The following is a 25,534-nucleotide window of genomic DNA, read 5'->3' as shown; positions in this document are numbered from 1 at the left end:
CCTCTCTCCTCCCCTGGGCTCCTGATGACCCACTCCCTAATGCTGGTGACAAAACCAGGGATAGCACAGACTCCTCCATTCATCCCTGCTCCTTGCAGGGTGTGGGATTTTTCCCAAAACAAATAATTCCAGGATCAGCAGGCAGTGAAGGAGGGAGGTGGGACCTCCTGTGGGAGGTCTGGGTGGGACACAGAGGAGGGTCCAGGTGGGAGGTGGGACAGGGAAGGCTTTTCCCATACATGGAGTAGGTCTGGGACACGCCGCAGGTCGCCCGGTGCTTGCTGTAGAAGCGATTCTCCAGGTCGATCTTGGTCTCCCCAATGAGGTCGTCAGTGCCCACCAAATCCCAGTCATACACAGCCACGGTCAGCATGGACTCCATGGGGAAGGTGGCCTCGATGTCGAAGGATCTGGGATCGGGGGAAGCAGAGAAAAGCTGCTGCAGGGTCTGGCTGCCACTCAGGACAGAGGTGTGTCTGCTCCAGTCCATGGATGCTGTTCTGTCTGCATCCATCACTGCAGCACATCTGAGGTGGGGTTTAACTCAACCACCAGCCCTTTACAGGAGGGAAAATCTTTGACCTGGATGTCCCAACACCCCTGAGGCTGAGTGTTCCAGATTGCAAGGGAAGACATATTCTATTACTATCTGCATGGCAGTTGTCTTTTGTCAAGTGGGCAGTTTTATTTATCTCTCTCTAAGTGATCACAATCACTCCTCCCTCGGGAGGGGACATCTGCTGATAACAAGCTATTGAATGTCACTGCATGGCTGATAAGAACTACAGCATGCTCCGCCCAGAGGGAGGAGCCAAGTGTTGCTACCCAGATATAATCTGGAGGTTCTAGAACACCAGCATGGCTTCTCCACTGGATTTCCCAGAAGAACAGCAGCTGTCTCTTCTTCCACTAGATCTTCGGAAGAAGACTACACCCTTTTTCTACAGGATCCCTGCTCCAGCAGAACCACACCTGACACTCCAAGAGGACTGCAGCCACAATTCCAATTAGACTGCTACCAACACCCTGACCCACAGGGTGTCAGGTTGTGTTCTGACTCTGTCAGTGTTGCTCTAGTGTACTGCATTGTTTATTTTATCCTTTTATTTTCTTCCCTATTAAAGAACTGTTATTTCCTGCTCCCATTTTTTTTGCCTGAAAGCCCCTTAATTTAAAATTTATAGCAATTCGAAAGGGTGGGGAGGGTTTGCATTCTCCATTTCAGGGGAGGCTCCTGTCTTCCTTAGCAGACTCCTGTCTTTCCAAACAAGATATTGAGTTTGTGTCTTATTCTCACTCAAATTTAGGTCTAATAATTCCTAAGCAGGAGTTTCACCTTGATCAGATAAATTTCAGGTTCATCTCTTAAACACGCAGTGCTACTCTGACCACACACTGGCAAAGAGGGACATCCTGAAAGGACATCCACACTGTGGGATAAATCCCACAAATAAAGATAAATAATTAAGCTAAATAAATAAAGATAAATCCAGCTCAAGGAGCAGCCAAGGGACACCTGAGCTGCAGGTCTGAGGGCTGGCAAGCTTGGGCTCAGCTCAGCAGTTCCAGGCGCAGACTTACTTCCCAAAAACAGGGTTCAGCTGCTTGGAGATGTAGTTCTCCTTGTCCTTGATGTCCGTCTTGCCCAGCTTGATGGCGATGTAGGGATCAGCTTTCCCGTTGATGTCAGCCGGGTGGAGGTCCGTGGCCTGCAGGGAACAGGTGGGAAGGGTCAGCACTGTCCACAGTAGCCAAGGATTCAGGGATGGGCCCATTCTCCATCCCTGATGATGGGTTGCTCTTTGAGCCAGGTCTTAGGAGCTCTCAGAGAACCCATCACACCTGAGATAGCTCAGCTACCCAGAATGGCATAAAATTATCAGGATGGCTTTTGAGGTAGTGTTGGAAACAGAAAAAGGTTTAATAAAAGGTAAAAGAACAAAGCTCTTTCAGAGAAAAACCCAAGCCACGGGCAAGAAGTTCTTGCTCCTTCTAAAACACTCCACAAAAATGATTTCCTTTGTCCTCTTAATTTTCTAGTGAATTATCTAGGCAGGACCTCTCGGCCTCTGTCCAATTAGGCAGCCCCAGATCTGAGGTTAAGTCCCAAACCTCCTATGAGGTATCTTTTTACCAAATTGAGGAGAGAAACTTCTGGACTTTTTTCCTTTTTCAGCAGACAAAGAATAATTTGGTCACTCTGTCAACAGGGGGCACATTCCTACACCCTGAAAACATCCAGTTGCTTCAGTCCCTAAACAGAGTGTCTTGGATTGAAATGGGGATGAAACGGTGTCTTGGATTAAACTGGGAATATTCCTGCCTCAGGAAAATCCCAGTCCTAGTTAAGGAGAGTTTGGAACTGGCTTTGTCCTGAGATGTCACCGCAGTGACCTTTGGAATCTCAGCAGAGGCAGGAAAGAGACTCTCAGGGAACATCCCTGGCAAGAACCTGGCCGAGATGCTGAGACATCCAACCCCTTCCCCTCATGTCCTCTCCATGCTGGATTCTCCCCAGAGAGGTGGTGAGGACCCCCAAACTCTCCAGTCAACCCCTCCAAGCGTGGCACAGCAGCAGATGAGAGCAAGTCCACCCAGCCCTGGCTGGTTTTGGGGTTGACCAAGCTGGTGTCTGCTATTCCAGCCTGGTGATGGATGGGAGACTCCATATCCCAGCGGGAAGCAGCTCTGGATGGAGAACCAGGCTGGTGGGAAATGGAGCCAAAAGTAGGTTCCGTTTGTAACACACTGGGACAAGGTGGTGGCAAAGGACAACCCAGGTGCTTCCAGTGGGATGGAGATCCCTCCCAAGTGCCTGTCTGCAGAATCCCAGGCTTGGAGACAGGGGCATGACCAGTTCAGGGGTCAGGAAGTGACTTTTCCAGAGCACATTCCATCTATAGAGGGAAAAAACTTGCGTTGGCTGGATCACGTCGATGATCACAGAACAAGTGTTCAAGGAGGTGCCGTGCCCTTCACAAGGATCTCCTCAATCCTGCTAGATCCCATTCCACCCTTTTCCTCCCATTCTCTCCCATCCCAGAACCATCACCAGGGTGGTGGTGTGGCTGTGGAATGAACCAACACCTCACACTACAGGCTGATCCAAACTATCCATGGGAACTGAGCACCAGGACACGCCGGTCCATCCCACCTCCTGGAGAGAGGTCTCTGGATCTGGCAGGAGTGTGGATCTGTCCTGTTCCCAGTGCTACGAGCACACTGCTCTGGAGACAGCATTGGGTCTGGGTATCCTGGGATGTCCCTGAACAGCTTCGGATAGTAGGAAGTGTCCCTGCCCATAGCAGGGGTGGAGTGGGATGGACTTTAGGTCCCTTCCCATCCAAACTATTCCATTCCCAACCATTCCTTCCCACCCAAACCAAGGAGCTGCTTCAGTCCTCAAGCTGCATCCTGGGTCCTGAAGCAGTGGTGATGCCTCAGGTTTGGCTTTTCTATTTTTCAGATTCTGTGCTGCTTTAGTGTGTGGGTCAGGGCTTCATATTATGGGATGGTGAGCTCTCTTCACAGAGTAGGGAGACAAAGCAATTCCTTCTCCAGCTGGGGACCAAGGACAAATGATCCAAATCTCAGGCCCAAGAGCACAAACAATGTGGACTGAAGAGAGAAAAACAAGGATGGGACTTCATGGGCTAAAGCTGTAATTGGACAATTAACTCCAATAAGCAAATGGAGCAGAACTGATCAAAGTGAGAGACCCTGTGACCAGTTATGCATTTTGGGACCATTTTGGTTTATCTTGGGTGCAGCCCTAGCTGGGCTCTTGCACTGCTCCTCACCATTGAGATCCTTTCAATAAATCCCTATTTCATTCTTTAGCTCTGTCCAGTCTCTGTTCTAGCTCAGCCTTCTCAAGGCTTCAGTCCTGGAGCACTGAAGCTCAATCCCCACCAGCTCCAGGTGGAAGGGAGTGCCAGATCCCACCTGCCGCACCCCAAATTCCCACTCACCCTGACGATGTAGACCCGGACCAGCACGTTGATGGGGTCATTGCTGGGGATCCCCTGGAACATCCCGAAGGTGGGGTCATATCCTGCCTCCTTGCTGATGTCATCAGGGAGCGGCACTTTGTAGACGCACATGGAGCCCTGGTGCAAGGGAGGGTATGAACCAACTGAGTCCTGCTGCCCAGGGCCTCTGTGGAGGCAAACCCATCCCAAAACAACCTTCCCAAAATCCTGGTCAGCATTCCTAACCACTCACCTTGAACCTCCCCACTATACGCTCCTCCTCTGTGGCGTTGTCATCATTGTCCCCAATCTTCCCCCGGAGCAGGTTGAAGGTGTGCAGCCAGTCCTCAAAGTTGTCAAATTCTGATTCCAGCTCTTTGTTGAAGACCTGAGATGAAAAAAAATGTGTAAAGGAGGGAATTTGGGATAAAAACAAAGATGAGCAAAAGATATGGGGAGTACTCAATCAGCTCAGAAGGAACAAGGGGCAGGACAATAGGAAATGGCCTCAGGCTGTGCCAGGGAAGTTCAGATGGGATACTGGGAATTATTTCCTCATGGAAGGGGTGGTCAGGCTTTGGAAGGGGCTGCCAGGGAGGTTTGGAGTGCCCATCCCTGGAGGTGTCCAGGAAAGGCCTGGATGTGGCACTCAGTGCTCTGAGCTGGTGACAAGGTGGGGATGAAGCACAGCTTGGACTGGATGGTCTAGGAGGGCTTTTCCAACATCAATGATCCTGGATTCTGTGAACATGGACACCTCAGCTCCCATTGGTTAATTTTTCTAGGAAGGAGAAGGTTCTCCAGCATTATTGGGTTGGAAAAAGGGAATCTTGGAACAATGGGTGTGGCCATTGTTCCCCTTCTGTGCAAGATCCAGGTCTAAACCCCACCTGAACCCCAGAACCACAGGTGACATGAATCCTGAGAAATCCTTGGGATCACCAAACCAGCGCCCACCCCTGTCCTGAATCCTGGCTGGGCCAGCAGGAAAACTCTCCCTTGGAGCTGGGACACCTCCAAGCTTCCCCAGGGATGAGTCTATCCCAGGACAATTGCTTATCTTGTGATCTCCAGCTACAGAGAGATGCTGGGAAGCCTCATCCCAAGATAAATCCCTAGGAGAGATGTCCCAAGGCACATCGCCCCCACAATTAGGTACTTCCTCGGAAGCACCCCTGGTACCTTGAGTTCATCAATCTTCTGCTTGTTTTTCTTCTCAGGGAGCTCAGGGGCAGGCTGCTGCTTCTTTTTCTTGTCATCTTTGGGCACTTTGGACTTGTCTTTGTCCTTGTCCTTGTTCTTCACCTGGGCCTTGGAGCCTTTCAGGGGAGAGTCACCAAGTTTGGCATCACTCTGAGTCAGGGGGGGAAGTGGAGCAGAGGGAGGAGATGGAAAGGAGGGAGGGAGGGAGAGAATGGAAATGAGGGTCAGGAGAGCTGGGGGAGATGTGGTAGGGCTTGGATAACGTCCTTCAAAGAAGAGAAGCATGAAAGCTGCCAGCTGCTGCTGCCTGCAAGTCCCATCCCAGCCCTGCCCTGTCTTTCCTTGGGTCTGGATCACAGCGCCTCCAGCAGCCCAGAGATCTCTGTGCAGGGAATTCCATGGCTGACCTGAGCAGGAATCACTTGGAGGACTACAAAACATGGGCAGAGCCCTCTGACAGCGATGAGAAAACCTGGTCCTGCCCACAGCAGGAATGGTATGGCCAGCAGGAGCAGGGGGGGTAATCCTTCCCCTGTACCTGGCACAGGTGAGGGCACACCTCGAGTGCTGTGTCCAGTTCTGACCCCTCAGTTTGGGAAAGATGTTGAGGACCTGGGGAGTGTCCAGAGGGGGCAACGAGGCTGGAGAGGGGCTGGGAACACAAACCCTGTGAGGAACCCCTGAGGGAGCTGGGGGTGCTCAGCCTGGAGAAAAGGAGACTCAGGGGTGACCTCATCACTCTCTGCAGCTACCTGAAAGGTGGCTGTGCTCAGCTGGGGCTGGGCTCTTTCTCCAGGCAGCACTGACTGAACCAGAGCAGACAGCCTCAAGCTGCACCAAGGGAAATTTAAGCTGGATATCAGGAAAAAGTTCTTTACAGAAAGGGTGATAAAATTCTGGAATGTTCTGCCCAGGGAGGTGGTGGAGTGCCCATCCCTGGGTGTGTTTAACAAAGCCTGGGGGTGGCACTGGGTGCCAGGATTGAATTGAGCTGTTGGGGCTGGGTCGGACTCGATGATATTTAAGGTCTCTTCCAACCTGATCATTCTGGGAATTTTCTTCCTCTTGCCAGAGACTTCTACAGCTTTATGGAGCCTGGGGAGTAGAATCCCAGCCTGGGAATATGGAGGGGACAGTGCTTGATTCTGCTGCTTCAGATTGTCCAGGACCAGCTGCAACCACAGGTCACCAGAGTCTCATTTGGAGCAACCACCAGTCACAGAGAGCTGGGAAGAGGCTGCTGGAAAAGGTGGATTCAAGGGAAACTCCTTCCCCTCTCTGCAATCCCTGTCCCTTTGTGCCTCTGCCAGCTTTCATGAGGGCTGGACATTATCCAGTGGTGGGGCCAGACAGACAGATGGAAAAATATGGATGAGGAAAGGGGGAAGGAGTGGGAGAGCCAAGGGAAATGGATCATTCTAAAAAGAAATACAACCCCAGAGGACACCAGTGCAAGCCCAGAAGAACCTGCTCAGAGTTGTCTCCAAGCTCAACCAGACAAGACCTCATTTTTCCTGGGATACAAAAATTGGTCTTCAAAAAGAAACCAGGCTCAGAATTTTACTCAGCTGAAGGGTTTTGCATCCCCAGGGCACAACAACAACCCCCTGTCATGGGGACATGGAGCACATGGAGAGCAAGGGTGGAATTCCTCAGGGATACCATTCCCAGCCCCACTGGTGGCATGGCCAGATGAACAAAGTCACCCTTGACCAGCCACTCCCAGGATTCTTGGCTGGCATCATTTTTGGGACAAAATCAGTCTCCCCCAAATTAGGGAAGGTCAGAAGCCCACCTGACCTAAAGACCTGAATTCCTACAGAAAACGGCACATTTAGGGCACCATTCATCTCATAATTTTATAAAATTATAGTAAGTGAAAAATAATGTATAATGTATAAAATTATATAAATTGATATATAAATTGATAAGTTAGGTGAGAGAACTTGCCCTAAATTGTATGTTTGTCTTCCCTGCCCGCATTAGGACAGCAGACAAAGAGTTCAACATGGAGGGGAAAACACACAAAAATCGAACCTTTTTGGGAAAACAAAACATGCTGGAAGTGTCTGGTTTGTCTGGAGAGCTGTGGTAGATTCCCAAAGGGATGTCCAAGCACCAAGAGGAATTCTGGTCCCACCTTTCCCTGCTGTGTTCCCTCTCTCCCTCCCAGCCTTACCCTCTCCAATCTCCATCTCCTCCTTCTCCTCTGCTTCTGCCGCAGCCGCTTCCTGCTGCCGGAGTTGCTGGAGGAAAAAGGAAACCACTGGATATTACGAACAATTTTTTCCTGGAAAAGCTGCCCAGGGCAGTGGTGGAGTTCCCATCCCCAGGGGGATTTGAAGCCACGTGGATGTGGCACTTGGGGACAGAGTGGTAGCTTTGGCAGTGCCAGGGAATGGTTGGACTCGATGGTCGCCAAGGGCTTTTCCAGCCTGAGCATTTTTGGGATTCCATTACTGCTGGAATCCAGGGCACAGGGAATGTTCCTCTGGCTGTCCTGAGAAGTCCTGATCCCCAAGAGAACACTGCTTTTAACCTTTGTCCGTGGAGAAATCTTCCAAGACTTTGGGATGAATTGGAATCTATGAGTGTGTGAAAATAGATAATGGTGAAGTTTATCACAGGGTGAAAACCTTAGAGTTTTGGGTTTTTAGTATGGAGGTGGATAGGAGACAAGATGGAGGATTTTGGGTGTTGTCTGACCTCCTTCTTGTTCTTCATCTGCTCCATTTTCTGCAGTGTTGGTGGCACAGAGGGATTGTTTAGAAAGAGCCGCAATGCAGATGTTGGGTGAACAGACAAATAATTAGTTATTGGTAGAAAGGTAGAAATAAAATATGTTCTAAGGGTTAATTGGACAAAATAGCTTTAAAAGACCTTGAACCTGTGTGCCTTGTGACTTTTGGTGCCTTTCTCTTTGTATGCTAAGTCTGAGATGTAGAGGGACTGCTGAACTTCTGATAAGAGAAAAATAAACCACCACCTGAAAACTGAAAAAACTAAAAGTCGCATTCGTCTTTCAATTCTGGCACAGAACTTTTTAGGGCTCTCCCCATCAGGGGGATCCTCGGCGGGGAGGAGGTGTTTCCACACATAATGAAGCACAGCCCCAAGGCTTTGGAAGGAGCTGGAATTAGGGGAGACCTCTCAGGAAGGGAACCATCTCCCCTGGATACCCCTCACTGCTGCTCCTCACCCACCTCCTTCATCGTCTCAATGGAAGCGAAGTACTTGGACCACCAGTCCAACATGCTCTCATCCGGCTCCTCCTCCTCCACTTCCTCCCCACCTCCTCCTCCTCCTCCTCCTCCTTTCTTCTTCTTCTTCTTCTTCTCCTTCTCTTCCTCAGTCTGAAGGGACAAGGGAAGCACAGACAGGGAAGGGGAGGGATCAGGTAAGAGAGAATAATTTCTGAGAATACAAAAGTGAAGCACCTGAGGAGGGACAACCCCCCAGGCTTGGGGGCCTTGTGAACTTTCTCCCTTTTACAGCCACAGAACGCCCAAGGGTGACCAAGGTTTTGGAGAAAGTGCCAGAATCATGTAATGGTTTGGGTGGGAAGGGACTTTAAAGCTCATCCAATTCCATTCCTGACACCTTCTAACATTGCAGGTCATTCCAAGCCCCAACTAACCTGGCCTTGGACACTTCCAGGGATAGGGCAGTCCCTCAACACCTCCACATTTCCATCATCCTATTTATCCGTGCATTTCCCAGGCTACATCTCTGGAATCTTCCATGGCAAGAGTCAAACTGTGCCCAGCAAAGCACCTTGGGTCCCCTTGGTGGGGAAAGGGAACCTTTCCCAGCTGGTACCTGGTTGTGGTGGGAATACCCAAATCCCTCCCGCAGGGCACTGCCTGTCCTGCGACGGCTGGGATGAGAAGTCCTGGGACAGCTGGGATGAGAAGTCCTGGCCCAAAAGAGCTCCCTGAACTGCAGGAACGAGGCCACTGAAGGCCACTGTCCTTGAGGGGACAGCACTGTTGTGTCTCTGTCATGGGACAGAGGGGTGATGTCCCTGCCTGGCTCGTGCTGGGGAGGGTGCCTGGTCCATCAGAAGTGGCACGGAAGGGCTGAAGAGGGAGCAGGGGGTTGGGAGCAGGGATGCAGAGAAGATCCATCACTTACCACATCCACCTTCACCACTGCATCGGAATTCTGACGCCCCAGGATGGAAGGGAACAGGGAGAGGGAGAGCAGGTTAAGGACACACCCTCAGGTGAGTGCAAATCATCAATCCCAGGGTGGTTTGGGTGGGAAGGGACCTTAAAGCTCATCCAGTGCCACCCCTGCCATGGGCAGGGACACCTCCCACTGTCCCAGGCTGCTCCCAGCCCCATCCAGCCTGGCTTTGGGCACTGCCAGGGATCCAGGGGCAGCCGCAGCTCCTCTGGGAATTCCAGCCCAGCTCCCTCTCACCCTGCCAGGGAACAATTCCTAATTCCCAATATCCCATCTATCCCTGCCCTCTGGAAGTGGGAAGCCATTCTCTGTGTCCTGTCCCTCCACGCCTTGTCCCCAGTCCCTCTCCAGCTCTCCTGGAGCCCCTTTAGGCCCTGCAAGGGGCTCTGAGCTCTCCCTGGATCCTTCTCCTCTCCAGGTGAACATTCCCAGCTCTCCCAGCCTGGCTCCATGGCAGAGGGGCTCCAGCCCTTGGAGCTCCTTGTCAGGAATCTGTTTTTGTGGAGGAATCCCTGGAGCAGAAGGGTGGGAGAAAGAGTTGAAATTCCCATTCTGGACACAAAAATGGGCATATTGAGTGTGACACCCCTGGGACACGCTGCCTTCCCACTTCTGGCTGAAATCCCTCAGAAATCAGCAATTCCATGAGGAAAGAGGTGCTGCCACATGGATACTCACAGCTTCCAGCTTCACCATCGTGTCCATCTTCTTGATGGGGACCTCGGGTTCCATGTTGACCACGATCTCCCCTGTGGGGCGAGAGCGATGGGCCCTGCTGGTCATGGCCAGGTAGCCGTTGAGGTGTTTGGCTGGAGAGAGGACAGAAAAGGAGAAAGAGCAAGGGAGAGGGACAGTGGAGAGGAGAAACCAACAGTTCAGGTGAGATCCTACAGGAGTCAGGCCAGAAATTGAGTTCAGGTGAGATCCTATAGGATTCAGGTTGGGAACTGAGAGTTTAGTTGAGATCCTACAGGATTCAGGCTAGGAACTGAGAGTGCAGGTGAGATCCTACAGGATTCAGGCTAGGAACTGAGAGTTCAGGTGAGATCCTACAGGATTCAGGCTAGGAACTGAGAGTGCAGGTGAGATCCTACAGGATTCAGGCTAGGAACCAAGAGTTTAGTTGAGGTCCTACAGAACTCAGGCCAGAAAGTGAGAGTTCAGGTGAGATCCTATAGGATTCAGGCTGGGAACTGAGCGTTTAGTTGAGATCCTACAGGATTCAGGACAGAAAGTAAAAATTCAGGTGAGATCCTACAGGATCCAGGCCAGAAATCGAGAGTTCAGTTGAGGTCCTACAGGATTCAGGCTGGGAACCAAGAGTTTAGTTGAGATCCAACAGGATTCCGGCTGGGAACTGAGATTTCAAGTGACATCCTACAGGATTCAGGCCAGTAACCAAGATTTCGAGTGAGATCCTACAGGAATCAGGCCAGAAAGTGAGTTCAGGTGAGATCCTACAGAATTCAGGCTAAGATCCTAGATTTCAAGTGAGATCCTACAGGATTCAGGCCAGAAATTGAGAGTTTAGGTGAGATCCTGCAGGATTCAGGATAGGAACTGAGAGTTCAGGTGAGATCCTAAAGGATTCAGGCCAGAAATTAGGCTCAGGTGTGATCCCCCAGGATTTAGGCCGGAGCACAGTGGGACCACCTTGTTAGGAGCAGTGGAAATGAGCACAGAGCCTTCAGCAGGACCAAAATCCCACTCAGAGCAAAGGAAGGTGGAGGATAAGCAGGAAATGTCTTGAGGAGAAGAGGCAAAGAAGATTGTCCTGTGGCTCGGACACAACCCCTGGTCCAGGTTTGGGGATTAGGAATGGTATCCTGCAGGGGAGTAGGGATTAGGAATGGGATCATGCAGGAGAGTAGGGATTAGGAATGGGATCGTGCTGAGGAGTAGGGATTAGGAATGGTATCAGATTGAGAAGGCTGAGAAGGAGATTAGGGATTAGGAATGGGATCAAACTGAAAAGGCTGGTAGGGATTAGGAATGGGATCATGCTGGGGAGTAGGGATTGGGAATGGGATCATGCTGGGAAGGGCAGTAGGGGTTAGGAATGGGATCATGCTGGGAAGGCCAGTAGGGATTAGGAATGGGATTGTGCTGGGAAGGGCAATAAGAAGCAGACCTCCTTGGGAATCTTGCCCAGCCTCCAGCCCCAAAACTGGGAGGAAAGGACTAATTCCCAAGGCTCCCAAGCCCTCAGCTGCTGGGATGGGTGGGAAGTGGGTCTGGGATGGGTTTTCCTGCAGGTGCTGATGGACTGGGGTGAGAGGGGTCTGGACCTCTACTCTTTACAGCCACCATGGGGACTGAGTGTGGCCAAATCCTGTCCCAGTCCTGAGGAACACCTGGGGAATCGAGTCCTGAAGCTGCAGAGATGATGGAGGTGAACCTTGCTGGAGATTAGGGTATAGGAAATATTTTTTATTTGTTTTGAGAAGTTTTGATTTTTAGGAGAATGCTGTTTTTAATCTTTGTTTATGGAGGAAGTTTCTAAGACTTTGAGATTATTTGGAATTTATGAGTGTGTAAAATAGATAGTAGGAATTTATAGGTGTGTAAAATAGAGAGTTTATTATAGGGTAAAAAACTTAGAGTTTGGGGTTTTTAGTATGGAGGTGGGTAGGAGATAAGGGATTTTGGGTGTGGTTTGATCTCTTTTTTGTTTTTAATTTATTCTATTTTTTATAGTGTTGGGAGTACAAAGTGGTTGGAAAGAAACACAATGTAGATGTTATGCAGATAAGCAAATAATTAGTTATTTGTAGAAATAAAGTACGTTTTAAGAATTAATTAAATAAAATAGTTTAAAAAGACTTTAAATTTGTGTGTTTTGTAACTTTTAGTGAGTTTTTTTAATATGCTAAGCCTAAGATGTAAGTAGTGTATATAAATATATAGTGTATAGATAAATATAGACATATAAGTAGATATATAGATATATAGTGTATATATAAATAGCGTATAGAATTTTTAATTAGAGAAAAATTAACAATAATTTGAAGATCAAAAGACTAAAAACTCCTATTTGCTTTTCACTTTTACTACAAAATTTTTTAGGGGTCTACCCACACCAAAGTGCTGAAGTTGGGGTTTTTCTTGGAGTTTTGGACCCAAAACCAGAATTTCTATGGGTTAGCCAACCATCTCACGGTCTCACAGACCATCCCACCTGTGGATGCCATGGGACAGGGAGAGAGAAACGGCAAGCGTTTCTCACAGTGGCTTGTGAGAAATTTTAGGGAGTTGGAAACATGTGATAACCTGTTGACTATAAACAACTTTCAGGTGCTGTTTTTCTACCTTGTTTTTCCATTCCTCTCAAGGACAGTGCTTGAGAAAGATGTTTCTGTTAGCTGGCCAACAGAATAGAATCTATCGTACCACTCTAAAAAAACCGCGCAGTTCTTTTGAATAAAGTTCTTCTTCACCTTTGCTATGATCCTGCCTCTCGTCTGTTCCTGTCCTGACCCCGGCGCGTGAGTGACACCCACCTCCCTCTTCTCCCCGCGGATGTCCCAGACCTGGTCCCCCTGTCCCAGTCCTGGTACCTGCCATGTTCCAGTGCTGGGCTTGCTTGTCGGGCGGGCGGTAGATGAACTTGCGGAGGGAGCTGACGGTGTGGGAGCCCACCAGGGTGTAGCGCCCGAAGGCGCGGCAGTCCACCACGCGGATGTTCAGGGGCGGGTGCAGCAGCTCGTTCTCCGGGAGGTCCTGGGGAGCGGGGCAGGGATGGTCATCGAGGGCTGGGAGTGGCTGGTTTGGGGGTCGGGAAGGGCAGGAAGGATTGGGAATAGGATTGTGCTGGGAAGGGCAGTAGAGATTAGGAATGGGATCAGACTGAGAAAACTGGTAGAGATTAGGAATGGGATCACACTGGGGAGTAGGGATTAGGAATGGGATCATGCTGGGCAGTAAGGATTAGAAATGGGATCATAATGGGAAGGGCAGTAGCGTTTAGAAATGGGATCACACTGAGAAGAACAGTAGGGATTAGAAATGGGATCACACTGGGGAGTAGAGATTAGGAATGGGATCATGCTGGGCAGCAAGGATTAGAAATGGGATCATAATGGGAAGGGCAGTAGGGTTTAGAAATGGGATCACACTGAGAAGGGCAGTAGGGATTAGGAATGGGATCATGCTGGGCAGTAAGGATTAGAAATGGGATCATAATGGGAAGGGCAGTAGGGTTTAGAAATGGGATCACACTGAGAAGAACAGTAGGGATTAGGAATGGGATCATGCTGGGCAGTAAGGATTAGAAATGGGATCATGCTGGAGAGTAGGGATTAGGAATGGGATCATACTGGGAAGGACAGTAAGGATTAGGAATGGGATCATACTGGGAAGGACAATAGGGATTAGGAATGGGATTTTAATGGGAAGGGTTGTAGAGATTAGGAATGGGATCATGCTGGGAAAGGTAATAGGGATTAAGAATAGGATCACACTGAGAAGGGCAGTAGGGATTAGGAATGGGATCATACTGGAAAGGGCAGTAGGGATTAGTAATGAGATCATGCTAGGAAGACATGAGTAGGGACCATTGAGTAGGGACCAGAACTGGGATCATGCTGGAGGAAGAAGTCCAGAGCTGCTCCAGGAAATCGTGGCTTGGGAGCCCTTAGGTGAAGGAAAGGTGTCCATGTGCTCCATTGTTTTGGGAAAACTGGAGTAAAGGGCTTGGAGCCATGGTGGGCTCCAGAAATTCTGGGTTCCAGCTGAGGGATCAGAGGGAAGGGGCCACACTCACCACCTCGAACCACTTGACCAAAGTGCTGAAGTTGGGGTTTTTCTTGTAGTTCTGGATCAGGGCAGACTGGACGCCCTTCCCGGCACACTCAATGTCCACACGGGGCCGGTCCACCTGGGCCAGGTTCACTCTCTTCAGGTCCCTGAGCCCCCAGAACAAGATCTAGGGCAGGAGGAGGAGGAGGGAGAATGTGAATGTGAGAGGGAGGATCCCTGGGAGCTGGTTCTCCATGGAGAGGGATCCCACTGCTGATATCATCACAGGGCAGTGGTGAATCCCTGAGGTTTCTCCTCCTGACACCCTGCAGCCCAAGGTCTCCAGCCTGCTGCCCTCAGCATTTTCCTGCCTTTCTCCCTTCCTGGCCTTTTCCTGCCATGGGAATCCAGCTCTGTCCGTCTCTGGTGGCTCTGGATCCAGCACTGCCATCACTTTGTCCCAATGGGATCAGTGTCACTGTGGAAACTTCCCTGTCCCTACCTGGGATAACAGACTGCCACCATCCAAAATTCCCCAAAACTGAGATTTCCCCCACCTCCTTATTCTCCATGGCTGAATTAAAATTGTGAGGAACATTTATTGTGATGCAAATGTGTGGGAAACCAGGAGCCAAAATCACTTTGGAGACCTGGTCAGTGGAACCTCACCTGAGCAGAGACACTTTCACCCAGGGCTGAGATGTGCCCTGATCATCCCTGTGGGCATTGCCAGGGTCAGGGATGTCCACTGGGACCTCCAAGGGGCACATCACACAACAGTGGAATCAGTTGGAAAAGCCCTCCAGGATCATCGAGTCCAACCTGTGCCTGATCCCCACCTTGTCGCCAGCCCAGGACACTCACTGCCACATCCAGGCCTGCCCTGGATGCCTCTAGGGATGGGCACTCCAAACCTCCCTGGGCAGCCCCTGCCAAGACCTGACCACCCTCTCCATGCACAAATTCCTCCTGATGTCCAACCTGAGCCTGCCCTGGCCCAGCCTGAGGCCATTTCCCCTTGTCCTGTCCCTGTTCCCTGGGAGTAGAGCCCGACCCGCCCTGGCTGTCCCCTCCTGTCAGGGAGTTGTGCAGAGCCACAAGGTCCCCCCTGAGCCTCCTTTTCTCCAGGCTGAGCCCCTTCCCAGCTCCCTCAGCCTCTCCTGGGGCTCTATTCCCTTCCCAGCTCCGTTCCCTTCCCTGGACACACTCCAGCCCCTCCAGGTCTCTCCTGTCAGGAGGGGTCCAGAGCTGCCCCCAGCACTGGAGGTGCCCCAGCAGTGCCGGCACAGGGGACAGGCACTGCCCTGGGTTGTGCCCACACTAATTTGGATATAAAATCCCCCTTTGGATATCCATGGATACATGAGAGGCATCCCATCCTTGTTTCCTAAGGTTGATGGGATAGAGAACACTTGAGCTACAGGATTGCTTTGGGAGCAGATGATCCAACTCCATGTCCATCTCTAACATTCCCTGAGCTGCATCTCAGCCCAGGTGCTGCTCACTCACTGTCCTGCCCAGGTTTGACAGCAAGGAATGATCCAATTCCCTGGGTTTTTTTAGGGATGCTGCAGCCTGGTTCCCAGACAGATCCTTGACTCCCAGTTCCCTCCTGCCCTTCCAACACCCTTGGAGATGTTCTCCTGCCCCACAATGCTCCACATGGGCATTGGTTACCTCCACTCTGTATCTGCTCAGCACCGGCCGAATTCCCAGAGGCACTGGCAGGATGGGACCTCGGTCCATGTCCGTGGGGCCGTCGATGGGGGGTAGGTCTGATTTACCCCCAGGGCCAATCTGGAAGGGAGGGATCACAGATTAGGATCTGCTCCTCTGAGCTGCTGGGAAGCAGTTTTTGGTCCTTCTCACAGAATTGTGGAATCACAGATTGGTTTGGGTTGGAAGGGACCTCAAAGATAGCTCATTCCAACCCCTGCCATGGGCAGGGACAAATTTCAGAGAGAGCTGGGATGTGTCTCAGCTGGAACTTGTCCCAGTTGTTGGAGCTGGGGTGTGTCAGAGGGCTGAGAGCCCAGGGCAGGTGCTTTGGGAAGAAGAAATCACAGGAGCAGAAGGTGCTGGGGATTGCTGTCCTTCCACACAGAACAGTCCCCAGAGCAATCCAAACTTCTCAGCCCACCAATGCAGCTCATCCCAGGGCTGTTCCATCCTGGAACTGTACCTGCTGGACTGTGTGTAAGAAAACAGAGATGTGGTCCCAGAGCTCAGCCTAGGAGCAGGTTTAAGGTCCCATTTCCAGCCCAGAGCTTGGGAAAGATCAAACCCCCATGTGAGCCATTCCCCAGTCCAAGGAAAATTGGGAGAAAAAGGGCTTGGATGAGCATCTGCCCTGGCAGAAAAAGGAGATGGGAAAAACATGAGGCACAGAAGTGGAAGAATTTAACTCTGGTATTGCCCCAGACTATGAATCACTGAATGGTTTGGGCTGGGAGGGTTTTTAGAGACCATTGAATTCCAACCACTGCCATGGGCAGGGACACCTTCCACCTTTCCAGGCTGCTCCAAGCCCCATCCCACCTGGCCTTGGACACTTCCCGGTGTCTTTGATGAACAACAAGTGGTCGATCCATCCAAGAGAAACTACAAAGGTCCATTCCATGTGAAGGGGCAGTTATTCCCGGTTATTCTGAGTTACCTAATTCTCCATAAATTAATCCCCTCTCCCTTCCAACCCTGCATCCATCCTTCCCATCCCTTTGTCCAGCTGGCACCTGGAGCAGCTCGAAGGCAGCCAGCAGGTCCCCGGCTGTGGCGTTGCCGCGGTAGATCTGGTAATATTCCAGCTGTGGCGGGAAGCGCGGAGGGCAGTACTCCTCATCTGACATCTTCACCACCGGCTTGGCAAATGTCCTGCCCATGAAGTCGGCTTTTCCCTATGGAAAGAATCCTTGGGGTTGGCGATCCAACATGGGAATTCCAAATTTAGCCCTGTGGTTCTCCCCAGAAGCACTTGGGGCTGGGGATGCGACAGAGGAATTCCAAAATTAGCTCCATGGTTCCCCTCAAGAGCACTTGGGGCTGGGGATCCAACATGGGAATTTCAAAATTAGCCCTGTGGTTCTCCCCAGGAGCCCTTGGGGTTGGGGCTCCAACATCAGAATTCCGAGACTAACCCTGTGATTTTTCCCCAGGAGCTCTTGGGGCTGGGGATCCAACATGGGAATTCCAAGATTAGCCCCGTGGTTCTGCCCAAGAGCCCTTAGGACTGGGGATCCAACACAGGAATTCCAAAATTAGCCCTGTGGTTCTCCCCAGGAGCACTTGGGGTTGGGGATCTGACATGGGAATTCCATATTTAGCCCCATGGTTCTTCCCACCATGGTCAGAACAGGAATGGGATCAGCGCTCTGGCCTTGGGATGCCAAAGCTCAGGGAAAACTTTCAGCCTGACTCCTTGAAGGAGGTTTGGGACAGCCGAAGGTTGGGATAGCAAGGAGGCCAGGGATGAGCACCTTTCCCAAATGGAAATGCTCCTTGGCTACAGCCTCTTTCTTCCCTCAAAAAACAAGATACATCTGAGATTTATGAGCGGCGGAGGCTCAGTGGGAGATTTGGAAGGACCATTCTCCAAGGATCAGGGAAAAAAGCTCCCCAAATCCTCTGTCTCCAAATCTGGAGAGATCCCAGCATCCAAACCACTCACAATTCCCTGGGATTTTCTCACCACAGTGTCCTGGTCATAGATCTCGATGACGATGATGGGGGGGTCATCCCTCATCTCGTGAGCTTCCCCGTACAGCTCCACGTTGTCGAACACCAGGAGCTGGTCCCAGGTTGGGCACAGGGTCTCGTTGAGAACCTGGGGAAATGGGAGAGATTCCTACTGCTCCAGGAACGGACCAGGGTCCTGGGAAAGGGCGGCAGGTGGGGCTGCTGTGTGTTTTTTGGATTGGGAATCACCCAGTAATTCTTCTGAGGAGGACAATCCAATAGCAGATGAGCAGAGCTGGGTTATTCCCAGGCTTCCTAAAGCTTGGCAACCCTTGGACTGGGAAGGGAAGACTGAAAAATAACTTTAATATGACCCAGTTCTTCCTAAACTGGCAGGGAATCACTGAGAATCATGGAGAATTGCGGAGAATTATGGATAATCATGGAGAATTGCAGCCACCAGGATGTGGGACATAAATTGGGAATGGGCTCCAGGGAAGAGATCTCCTGGAAACTATCAATGTCCTGTTCCAGAGCTGCTCTCCCACCGCAGGAGCCCAGGACCAGCCTGATCCTCACTGATGGGATCTGTGCCATGGGAACTTGCAGAGCCAGCCATCCCCACACCCCTCCCTCCCCGCATCCCAGGAATGTTCACCTCGGTGCACTGGCTCTGGGAGATGAAGAAGACCCGTGCGAAGGGGTCCGAGAGGCCGCTGCTGTCGGCTGCAAACAAACTCCTGGCTTGGTACATGTGGGCTCGCAGCTGGAACACCTGTTTCTCTGGAAGAGAGAGGGAGTGGGATGGGATGGCCTCTGGGAGCCTGTCCATATGATGCTTGTGTTGAATCATGATTTTAAAGGGTTAAGTTTTTAGCTGAGGGTTAGAACCAATTTGTATTGAAGTTAGATACACCAGTGATAGGTTAATGATTATTAGATGCTTAAGCTAAAGCTAATTTTTATATTACGAACTCATTTGTAGAAGGAAGTGGAGCAAATGAACCATTATAGGAACATACTGTGTTGGGAAGGATGAAAGTGTGACAAGAAAGTCTCACAGCTGTATGGGCTTAGCAGAAAGATTTTTGAATGTAGAATCTGAAGAAGGAATAGAAATGGAAGCAAGTTTTGATATAGAAGAAAAGAATTGCTGAGCCAGTCTGACTGGATAACCAAGGAGGCAAAGGGTGTGTTAGTTAGAAGGGGTTTTATGGCTTAGAGCAAAAGGATAAACCCACCTCAAACAAGAAGATGTTTTTACTAAGCAGAAAAATAGCACAAGGCAAACAAGCCTGCCCATGTTGCAAGTAGAAAAAAGGTCTCAGAATTTTCCACTGCAAGAAAACTGTAAAACAACTTCTAGCTTAAACTGTAATGTACTAACTTTTAGTGATTGGAGAATGGTAACATGAAAATGGTAATTACAGGAGTTATGATAGGCTATGGATAATAGTTAAGGGATAGATTGGTTCTACTGGATTAAGATGCTCAGCAAAGAAAAGTAAATAATGTAATGTAACCTAAACTAAGGGGCTCCAGGCCTGCCTGCAGCTGGAGCTGACAGCTGTGGGCACAGCTCTGTCACCCACAACCAACCCTGGACTGCTGTGACACCTTGGATACAATAAACTGCATTTTGAAGAGCTGCCTGGAGCTCTCTCTCTCTCATTTAGGCCCTTACAGTGGCACCCAACGTGCTGCCCCATTAGTAAGAGCCTGAATGAGGGATGCAGGACTCTAGGCCTGCCTGCAGCTGGAGCTGACACCTGCATGCACAGGCTCTGTTATCTACGATCCTGGACTGCTGTAATGTCTTGGATGTAATAAACTCCATTTTGAAGAGCTGCCTGGAGTCCCTCATCCCTCATTTTGGCTCTTAGTCTACTGAAACCAGTAGAACAATGTCCAGCACCTGGACTCTATGTTAATCCATCACGGAGCAGGGGGCCTTGGATCGTGCCAGAAGGTCACAGAGACCTGACAAAAACCTTCCTGACCTCATCCCTGGGACCACTGACCCATTTGAGACCACCAACCCAATTCAAGAGAAGAAATGCTCACGCGTGAAGGACTAAAACCCTCATTTTAATACACAGCGGGGATGGGAGGTGCTGGGGTTATGCCTGTGTATTAATTTGGGAAATAAATAGAAGGCAAAAAATCCTTGTGGGGTGTGGTCACGCATTTCAGGGATGACCCCCTTGCTGCCCCCCAACATAATAAACACACCACTTTCTAAGTTTGACTAGTTAGAGAGTCTTTGTCCATGATTTTTGGTTTTAATGATTCCGTATCCCCATTCATCTGTTTAGCCCAGAAATAATTTTTGCACCTTTAAGATTGGGTTCTGAGAGTGAAGCAGGGGGAGAAGACGCTCATAGCTTATTTTCAGAAACTGCACTCACTCCTCCACATTCCTGCTCCTGGATTGTGTTTTCTGTGGGTGGACAGACAGCGGGACAGAGCTCTCCTTTGCTTTTAGTTAGTTTTTAGCTCGCTGAGGCAAAGAAGTTCCCTGGACTGTGGTTTTTTTCTTTTTCTTGGACCTGTTTAAACCTGCTCAGGACTGAGCACACACCAGGCCAGGTGTGAGCTGTGGCATTTCCAGCACTGGAGTGACTGATAAGAGGCTGATAAGAGGCAGATAAGAGGCAGATAAGAGGCTGATAAGAGGCTGATAAGAGGCTGATAAGAGGCTGATAAGAGGCTGATAAGAGGCTGATAAGAGGTTGAGTGAGCCAAGTTACAGCTCATGGAGGGACTTTGTGAGTTTGTCATCTCTTTTTGAGCAGCAAGAGGGTTTTGTTGTTAGATATTGTTCATTTTTTTGTGTGCTGGTGAATGCTTTGCCCTTTGTTAAATAAGGTTTTTTTCCACTTTTCTCCAAGGAAATATTTTCCCAAACTGACTGGGGGAGGGGCTGCTTAAATTGGCTTTCTAGAGGAGCCCCTTTGGAGATTCTCTGCCAAATTTGTCCTAAACCAGGACAGAGCCCATCCAAGGCATTTCTCAGGAGCCTGGATTTGCTTGTGGCTGAAGGATCTCAACTCAAAGCACAATTCCTGAATGGATACGAATTTCCTTGGCATCTTTGTTGTGCGCACAATGAAAACTCTGAACAGGACTGGGATGAGGGGACACAGTTCCCACCCTCCCATCTCTCCTGGGACAACCAGAATGGTGTCCCCCTTAGCTCCTGGAAGCCCTTGGAGCAGGAGGTGTCCAGCCAGGCTCCCTCCCACCCTCTCCACACCCCGTCCCATGGGAGCTCCTTACTGGTGTACAGGAGGCTGATGGGTGGGAAGGAGGGCAGGTTTTGTCCTCGGGGGGTTTTCTTCTCCTCGAACCCACAGGGGAGGCCGCTCAGGAAGTCCTTGCGCTGCTTGTTGAGGCCCAGCCACAGGTAGATCTCCATCTTGGCCTGGACTGTCCAGCCAGCAGGGCCGAAGCCCCTCTTCCCGGGGAGCTGAGCACAAGGAAAAGAAAAGTTCACATGGATATCAGGAATATGGACAGACAGACCCCTCTTGGAGCACCCAACCTCTTTGGGGCATTGTGCTGCTGCTCCTTAAACCCAAGGATCTTTTGGGATCATGACTGCTCTGGCTCAGGCATTGTCCTCTTCCCACCGTGGTTTCCTTTTCCTAAGTGTCTTAGGTTGGAAATGCAAGATGTGGCTGGGGGTGTGTATTCTATTTTCCGTCTGTCAGAGGTGGGGCAGTAATCTTCTGCTCGTTGGGCAGTTTTCTTTATCTCTTCCACAACCAACCCTTCCTTTGGGAGATCTCTGCTGTTAATGGGCCATTAATTATTAATTATCTTCTGTTCATGGGCCAGTGAGTGTCACTGCAAGGCTGATAAAATTCCATCATCCCACTGGGAGATGCTCTGCCCAGGGGAGGAGCCAAGCATTCCTACCTGGATACAATCTGACACTGGGAACAGCACAGCAGCCTTTTCCCACTTGCATTCCCAGAGGTGAAGCTTTCTTCTCCCCTGCAATCCCAGAGGGAGAGCAGGCCCATCTCCAGCAGCCCTGGAGCTCCAGAGGAAAACTCCCCCCTTGTGCAGGATCCTGCTTCAGCAGATCCATGGCTGGCACTGCAGGAGGGCTGAGCCACCCTGGGATGGGACTGTGCCACCACCCTGAGCCCCCCTGGGATGGGACTGTGCCACCACCCTGAGCCCCCCTGGGATGGGACTGTGCCACCACCCTGAGCCCCCCTGGGATGGGACTGTGCCACCACCCTGACCCATCCTGGGATGGGACTGTGCCACCACCCTGAGCCCCCCTGGGATGGGACTGTGCCACCACCCTGAGCCCCCCTGGGATGGGACTGTGCCACCACCCTGACACACAGGGGGTCAGCTCCTATTCTGACTCTGTTAGTGTTGTTTTGTATTATTGCATTTTTATTTTATTTTGTTTTATTTTAATTTATTTTTATTTTATTTCTTCCTTAATAAAGAATTGTTATTCCTGCTCCCATATCTTTGCCTGAGAGCCCTTGAATTTCAAAATTACAATAATTCAGAGGGAGGGGGTTTGCACTTTCTATTTTTCAAGGGAGGCTCCTGCCTTCCTTAGCCCACACCTGTCTTTTCACACCACAACACTAAGCCAGAAATTCTCTGGATTTCCAGCTGTATCAAGCACCTCCCTCTTTCCAAACATTTCCTACTTACCAGGACAGGGTAAGTTCAGTGCTTCACCCTCCCTAGGAGCCAATTTCCACCCCTACTGGCAGAGTATGGATCACATTTCTCCAATATTCAAAACCCAGAAAAAATGGATACAACACTCTCATCCTCATCTCCCAAATCCCCTCCTCTTGGCTGCTGCTCCCCTGGGCCAGAGGGATCCTCACCTTGAGGAAAACCGTCTTCACTTTGGCGCAGTCCTTGCCCATCTCCTCGTCCACGATGGAGTACAGGATGTCCTTGGAAGGGATGCGGGCATAGGCGATGCGCTTGTTGTTGCTCATCATCCAGATGAAAACGTCGGGAATCGTGTGCTGGGGCTGGGAATGCCACAGGAGAGCCCTCTCAGTGCCCCAGCTCCGACCACTGAGGCACTGATGGGGCTGGAGAGCTGCTGGAGGCAAATCCAACAGATTCCATGGAAGGTGGATGTGCCTGTGGCCACACTGGGGGCACTGGAATTGTTTGGAGATTCCCACTCCAAAAAAGCTGCTCAGACCTAAACCCCTCAGGAAAGAAACTGGGATTTATTGATGCAGTAAAGTAGAAAAATTATAAAAGAAAGGCCTCATAAAATCAGGCCTGCTTTGTTAGGTCTAGCCTTGTCAAGCTAGCACTTTTCATGTTCCCATGTGAAAACAATCCTGGTGCGAGCAGCTCATTAACATAACAATTCATTCCTGGGTGAAAAACAACTAACAACTGCATAAACATAAAATCTATCCCATGAAAATCAGTGAAGAAAATATGTAAAAAATATGTAAATAATTTGGAATGATAATTTAAGAATAATCATTTAAATAAAGATATTTTAAATGCCTTTTACTAACCAATAAAGTAATTGGCAAAAAAGCTCCTAAAAAATTGGACTCACACACGAGGTCTTTAAAACTGTATACAAATGAGTTATGTGAATAAAGAATGGGGTTTTTCCAATTTTTTTTGGCATGAAGAAAATGGAGTCTTGTGGTTGGGATTGAAGGTATTTGAGATGATACTTTGTGTTTACATTTAGGTGTTTATTTTTTTTTATTAAAGTTCTCATTTCACAGCTGTGAGTTCTGTAGTTTTTTATTACTAAGGTATAAAATGGTTAACTATTTTTTGTTATAAGGTCTTTTAAAGTTAAACTATTTAATTAAGAATTTATACCTAAATTATTTTCTCTTTTAATCCAATAACTGATCACTCAAAGTCTGTAATGCGGACTTTTCTGTTTAATTACAAAATACCACCTAAACTCATGAAGGAGAAGGAAGAAAAAGGTAAAGAAGAACAATTTGTTTTTGTCTTAAAACCTCCATTTTGCTTTATATTCATTATTATATTCTAAAACCCCAATCTCTAAGTTTTCCGCCTTGTGATATCACACACTTCTAACTAACTACACACCCATAATCCCAGTGCTATCCATTTCTTTTGGAACCCTTCTTTACAGCCTCAGGTTAAATGCAGTGTTCTCTTGAGGGTCTGTGCCTTTCAGCATGGAAAGTTTAAAATTCTCAGTATCTAGGGCTTCAACAGAGTCTTGTGTGATTTATTCCAATAATTTATGTTGGTTATAAGTTAAAAAATATATAAATTTGGGCATAGAAGACTGAAGGTTTTTGTTCTCTCCTCCTTCAGTGGACTTGGGGAGGGGAGAGCAGCAGCCATTCCTCATCCCTGTGTAGGGAAGACGTTCCCAGTCTGGACAGGGCCCCCTGACTCCTCAGATCTGGGTTGGGTCAGGGCCAAGGAAGGCCTGGCAGAAACCAGGAATGGAGCTGGGAGTTTTCCATGGGCATTGGAAGCAAGAGGTGGAATGGCTGCAGCTCCAGGGAGGGACGAGAAACCCCTGTGAGCCAGTCCTAAGTTGGAAAAATGCCATGGAATCATTTCGGAGACTAAAGGGGTCCAGGAGTTCTGGAGAGGGACGGGGGACAAGGGATGCAGGCACAGGACACAGGGAATGGATCCCACTGCCAGAGGGCAGGGCTGGATGGGATATTGGGAATTAGGAATTGTTCCCTGGCAGGGTGGAGAGAGGCTGGGCTGGAATTCCCAGAGCAGCTGTGGCTGCCCTTGGATCTCTGGGAATGTCCAAGGCCAGGCTGGATGGGGCTTGGAGCACCCTGGGGACAGTGGTAGGTGCTGGGGTTGGACCTAGATAGGATTTCAAATTCCTCCCCACCCAAACCAGTCCGGGATTTAATGTGTCACCTTCCAATTCCTGATTGCGCAGGGATCCACAGGATCCCTCCACGGCTGGGACTGGCTGAAACATCTCCAGCTCTGCTGCAGGAGGACTCAGCTCTGTCCCTGCCTGGGAAACTCTCAATTTTTTTTTACATCGTCTCATTCCCTCCCAGGAGTGCACAGGGATCATGGGGCAGCTCATGGACTTGGAATGGCTCCTTGCAGAGGGACCTCTCCTGCCCTTGGAGGTCTCCATGGATCCATCCATCCATCCATCCATCCATCCATCCATCCATCCATCCATCCATCCATCCATCATCCCTATCCATTCATCCATCCATCCATTCATCCATCCATGTCATCCCCCCTCCATGGATCCATCCATCAATCCCATCCATATCATCTATCCATTCAATCCACCCATCCCATCCATCCATCCATCCATCCATCCATCCATCCATACATCCATCCATCCATCCATCCCAGATTTCTGTCCCCATGAGCTGCCCCAGCCAGAGCCATGAGGGACCCACCTCGTCTGCCAGGAACCGCAGCTTCTGCAGGAAGTTCTGCACCAGCTTCAGCTTGTCCTTCATGGTGTTCCTCTTGACCTGGGAGCGCAGGGCCGTGGCCTGCTGGGCCATGTTCTCCTGTGGGCACAACCAGAACATCAGGACACAGCTCGAACTAAGGAAAGGCACCTCAATCCCACCAGGTCAGGGTGGACACCTTCAGACACCCTTTCGTTGTCCTTGGCATGGTAGAGTCTGAGAGGGCAGAGACAGCCCAGGAGAAGGTGACATCACAAAAGTGTCACCTGAGCTTGGAGAATTTTAGGGTGGCTTGAAGAAGGTGTCTCTCCTCCTGGGGGAACTCTGCTC

The 25,534-nt window shown here is 49.9% G+C and overlaps 1 protein-coding gene across 1 annotated transcript in view; it reads right to left on the bottom strand.

Moving 5' to 3' along the window:
* The window catches only part of OTOF (otoferlin), a 104,396-nt gene that overhangs the window by 13,162 nt on the left and 65,700 nt on the right, over positions 1–25,534 (bottom strand). The window contains exons 27-44 of the mRNA XM_059843150.1: positions 25,187–25,303; positions 22,643–22,795; positions 21,051–21,240; positions 18,430–18,554; positions 17,785–17,919; positions 16,832–16,993; positions 15,777–15,896; positions 14,125–14,286; positions 12,920–13,082; positions 10,041–10,171; positions 9,309–9,338; positions 8,378–8,527; positions 7,349–7,420; positions 5,154–5,324; positions 4,225–4,359; positions 3,972–4,109; positions 1,582–1,709; positions 240–410 (exon numbers count right to left, since the gene is read on the bottom strand). Of these exons, the coding sequence (XP_059699133.1) occupies positions 240–410; positions 1,582–1,709; positions 3,972–4,109; positions 4,225–4,359; positions 5,154–5,324; positions 7,349–7,420; positions 8,378–8,527; positions 9,309–9,338; positions 10,041–10,171; positions 12,920–13,082; positions 14,125–14,286; positions 15,777–15,896; positions 16,832–16,993; positions 17,785–17,919; positions 18,430–18,554; positions 21,051–21,240; positions 22,643–22,795; positions 25,187–25,303 (2,453 nt within the window). The remainder of the gene's footprint in view (positions 1–239; positions 411–1,581; positions 1,710–3,971; positions 4,110–4,224; positions 4,360–5,153; positions 5,325–7,348; positions 7,421–8,377; positions 8,528–9,308; positions 9,339–10,040; positions 10,172–12,919; positions 13,083–14,124; positions 14,287–15,776; positions 15,897–16,831; positions 16,994–17,784; positions 17,920–18,429; positions 18,555–21,050; positions 21,241–22,642; positions 22,796–25,186; positions 25,304–25,534) is intronic.

The sequence above is a fragment of the Haemorhous mexicanus genome, chromosome 3 (genome assembly GCF_027477595.1).
Source record: "Haemorhous mexicanus isolate bHaeMex1 chromosome 3, bHaeMex1.pri, whole genome shotgun sequence".
Lineage (NCBI taxonomy): Eukaryota > Metazoa > Chordata > Aves > Passeriformes > Fringillidae > Haemorhous > Haemorhous mexicanus.
The sequence above is the reverse complement of the archived record's forward strand: the minus strand, read 5'-3'. Positions and strand labels throughout refer to the sequence as shown.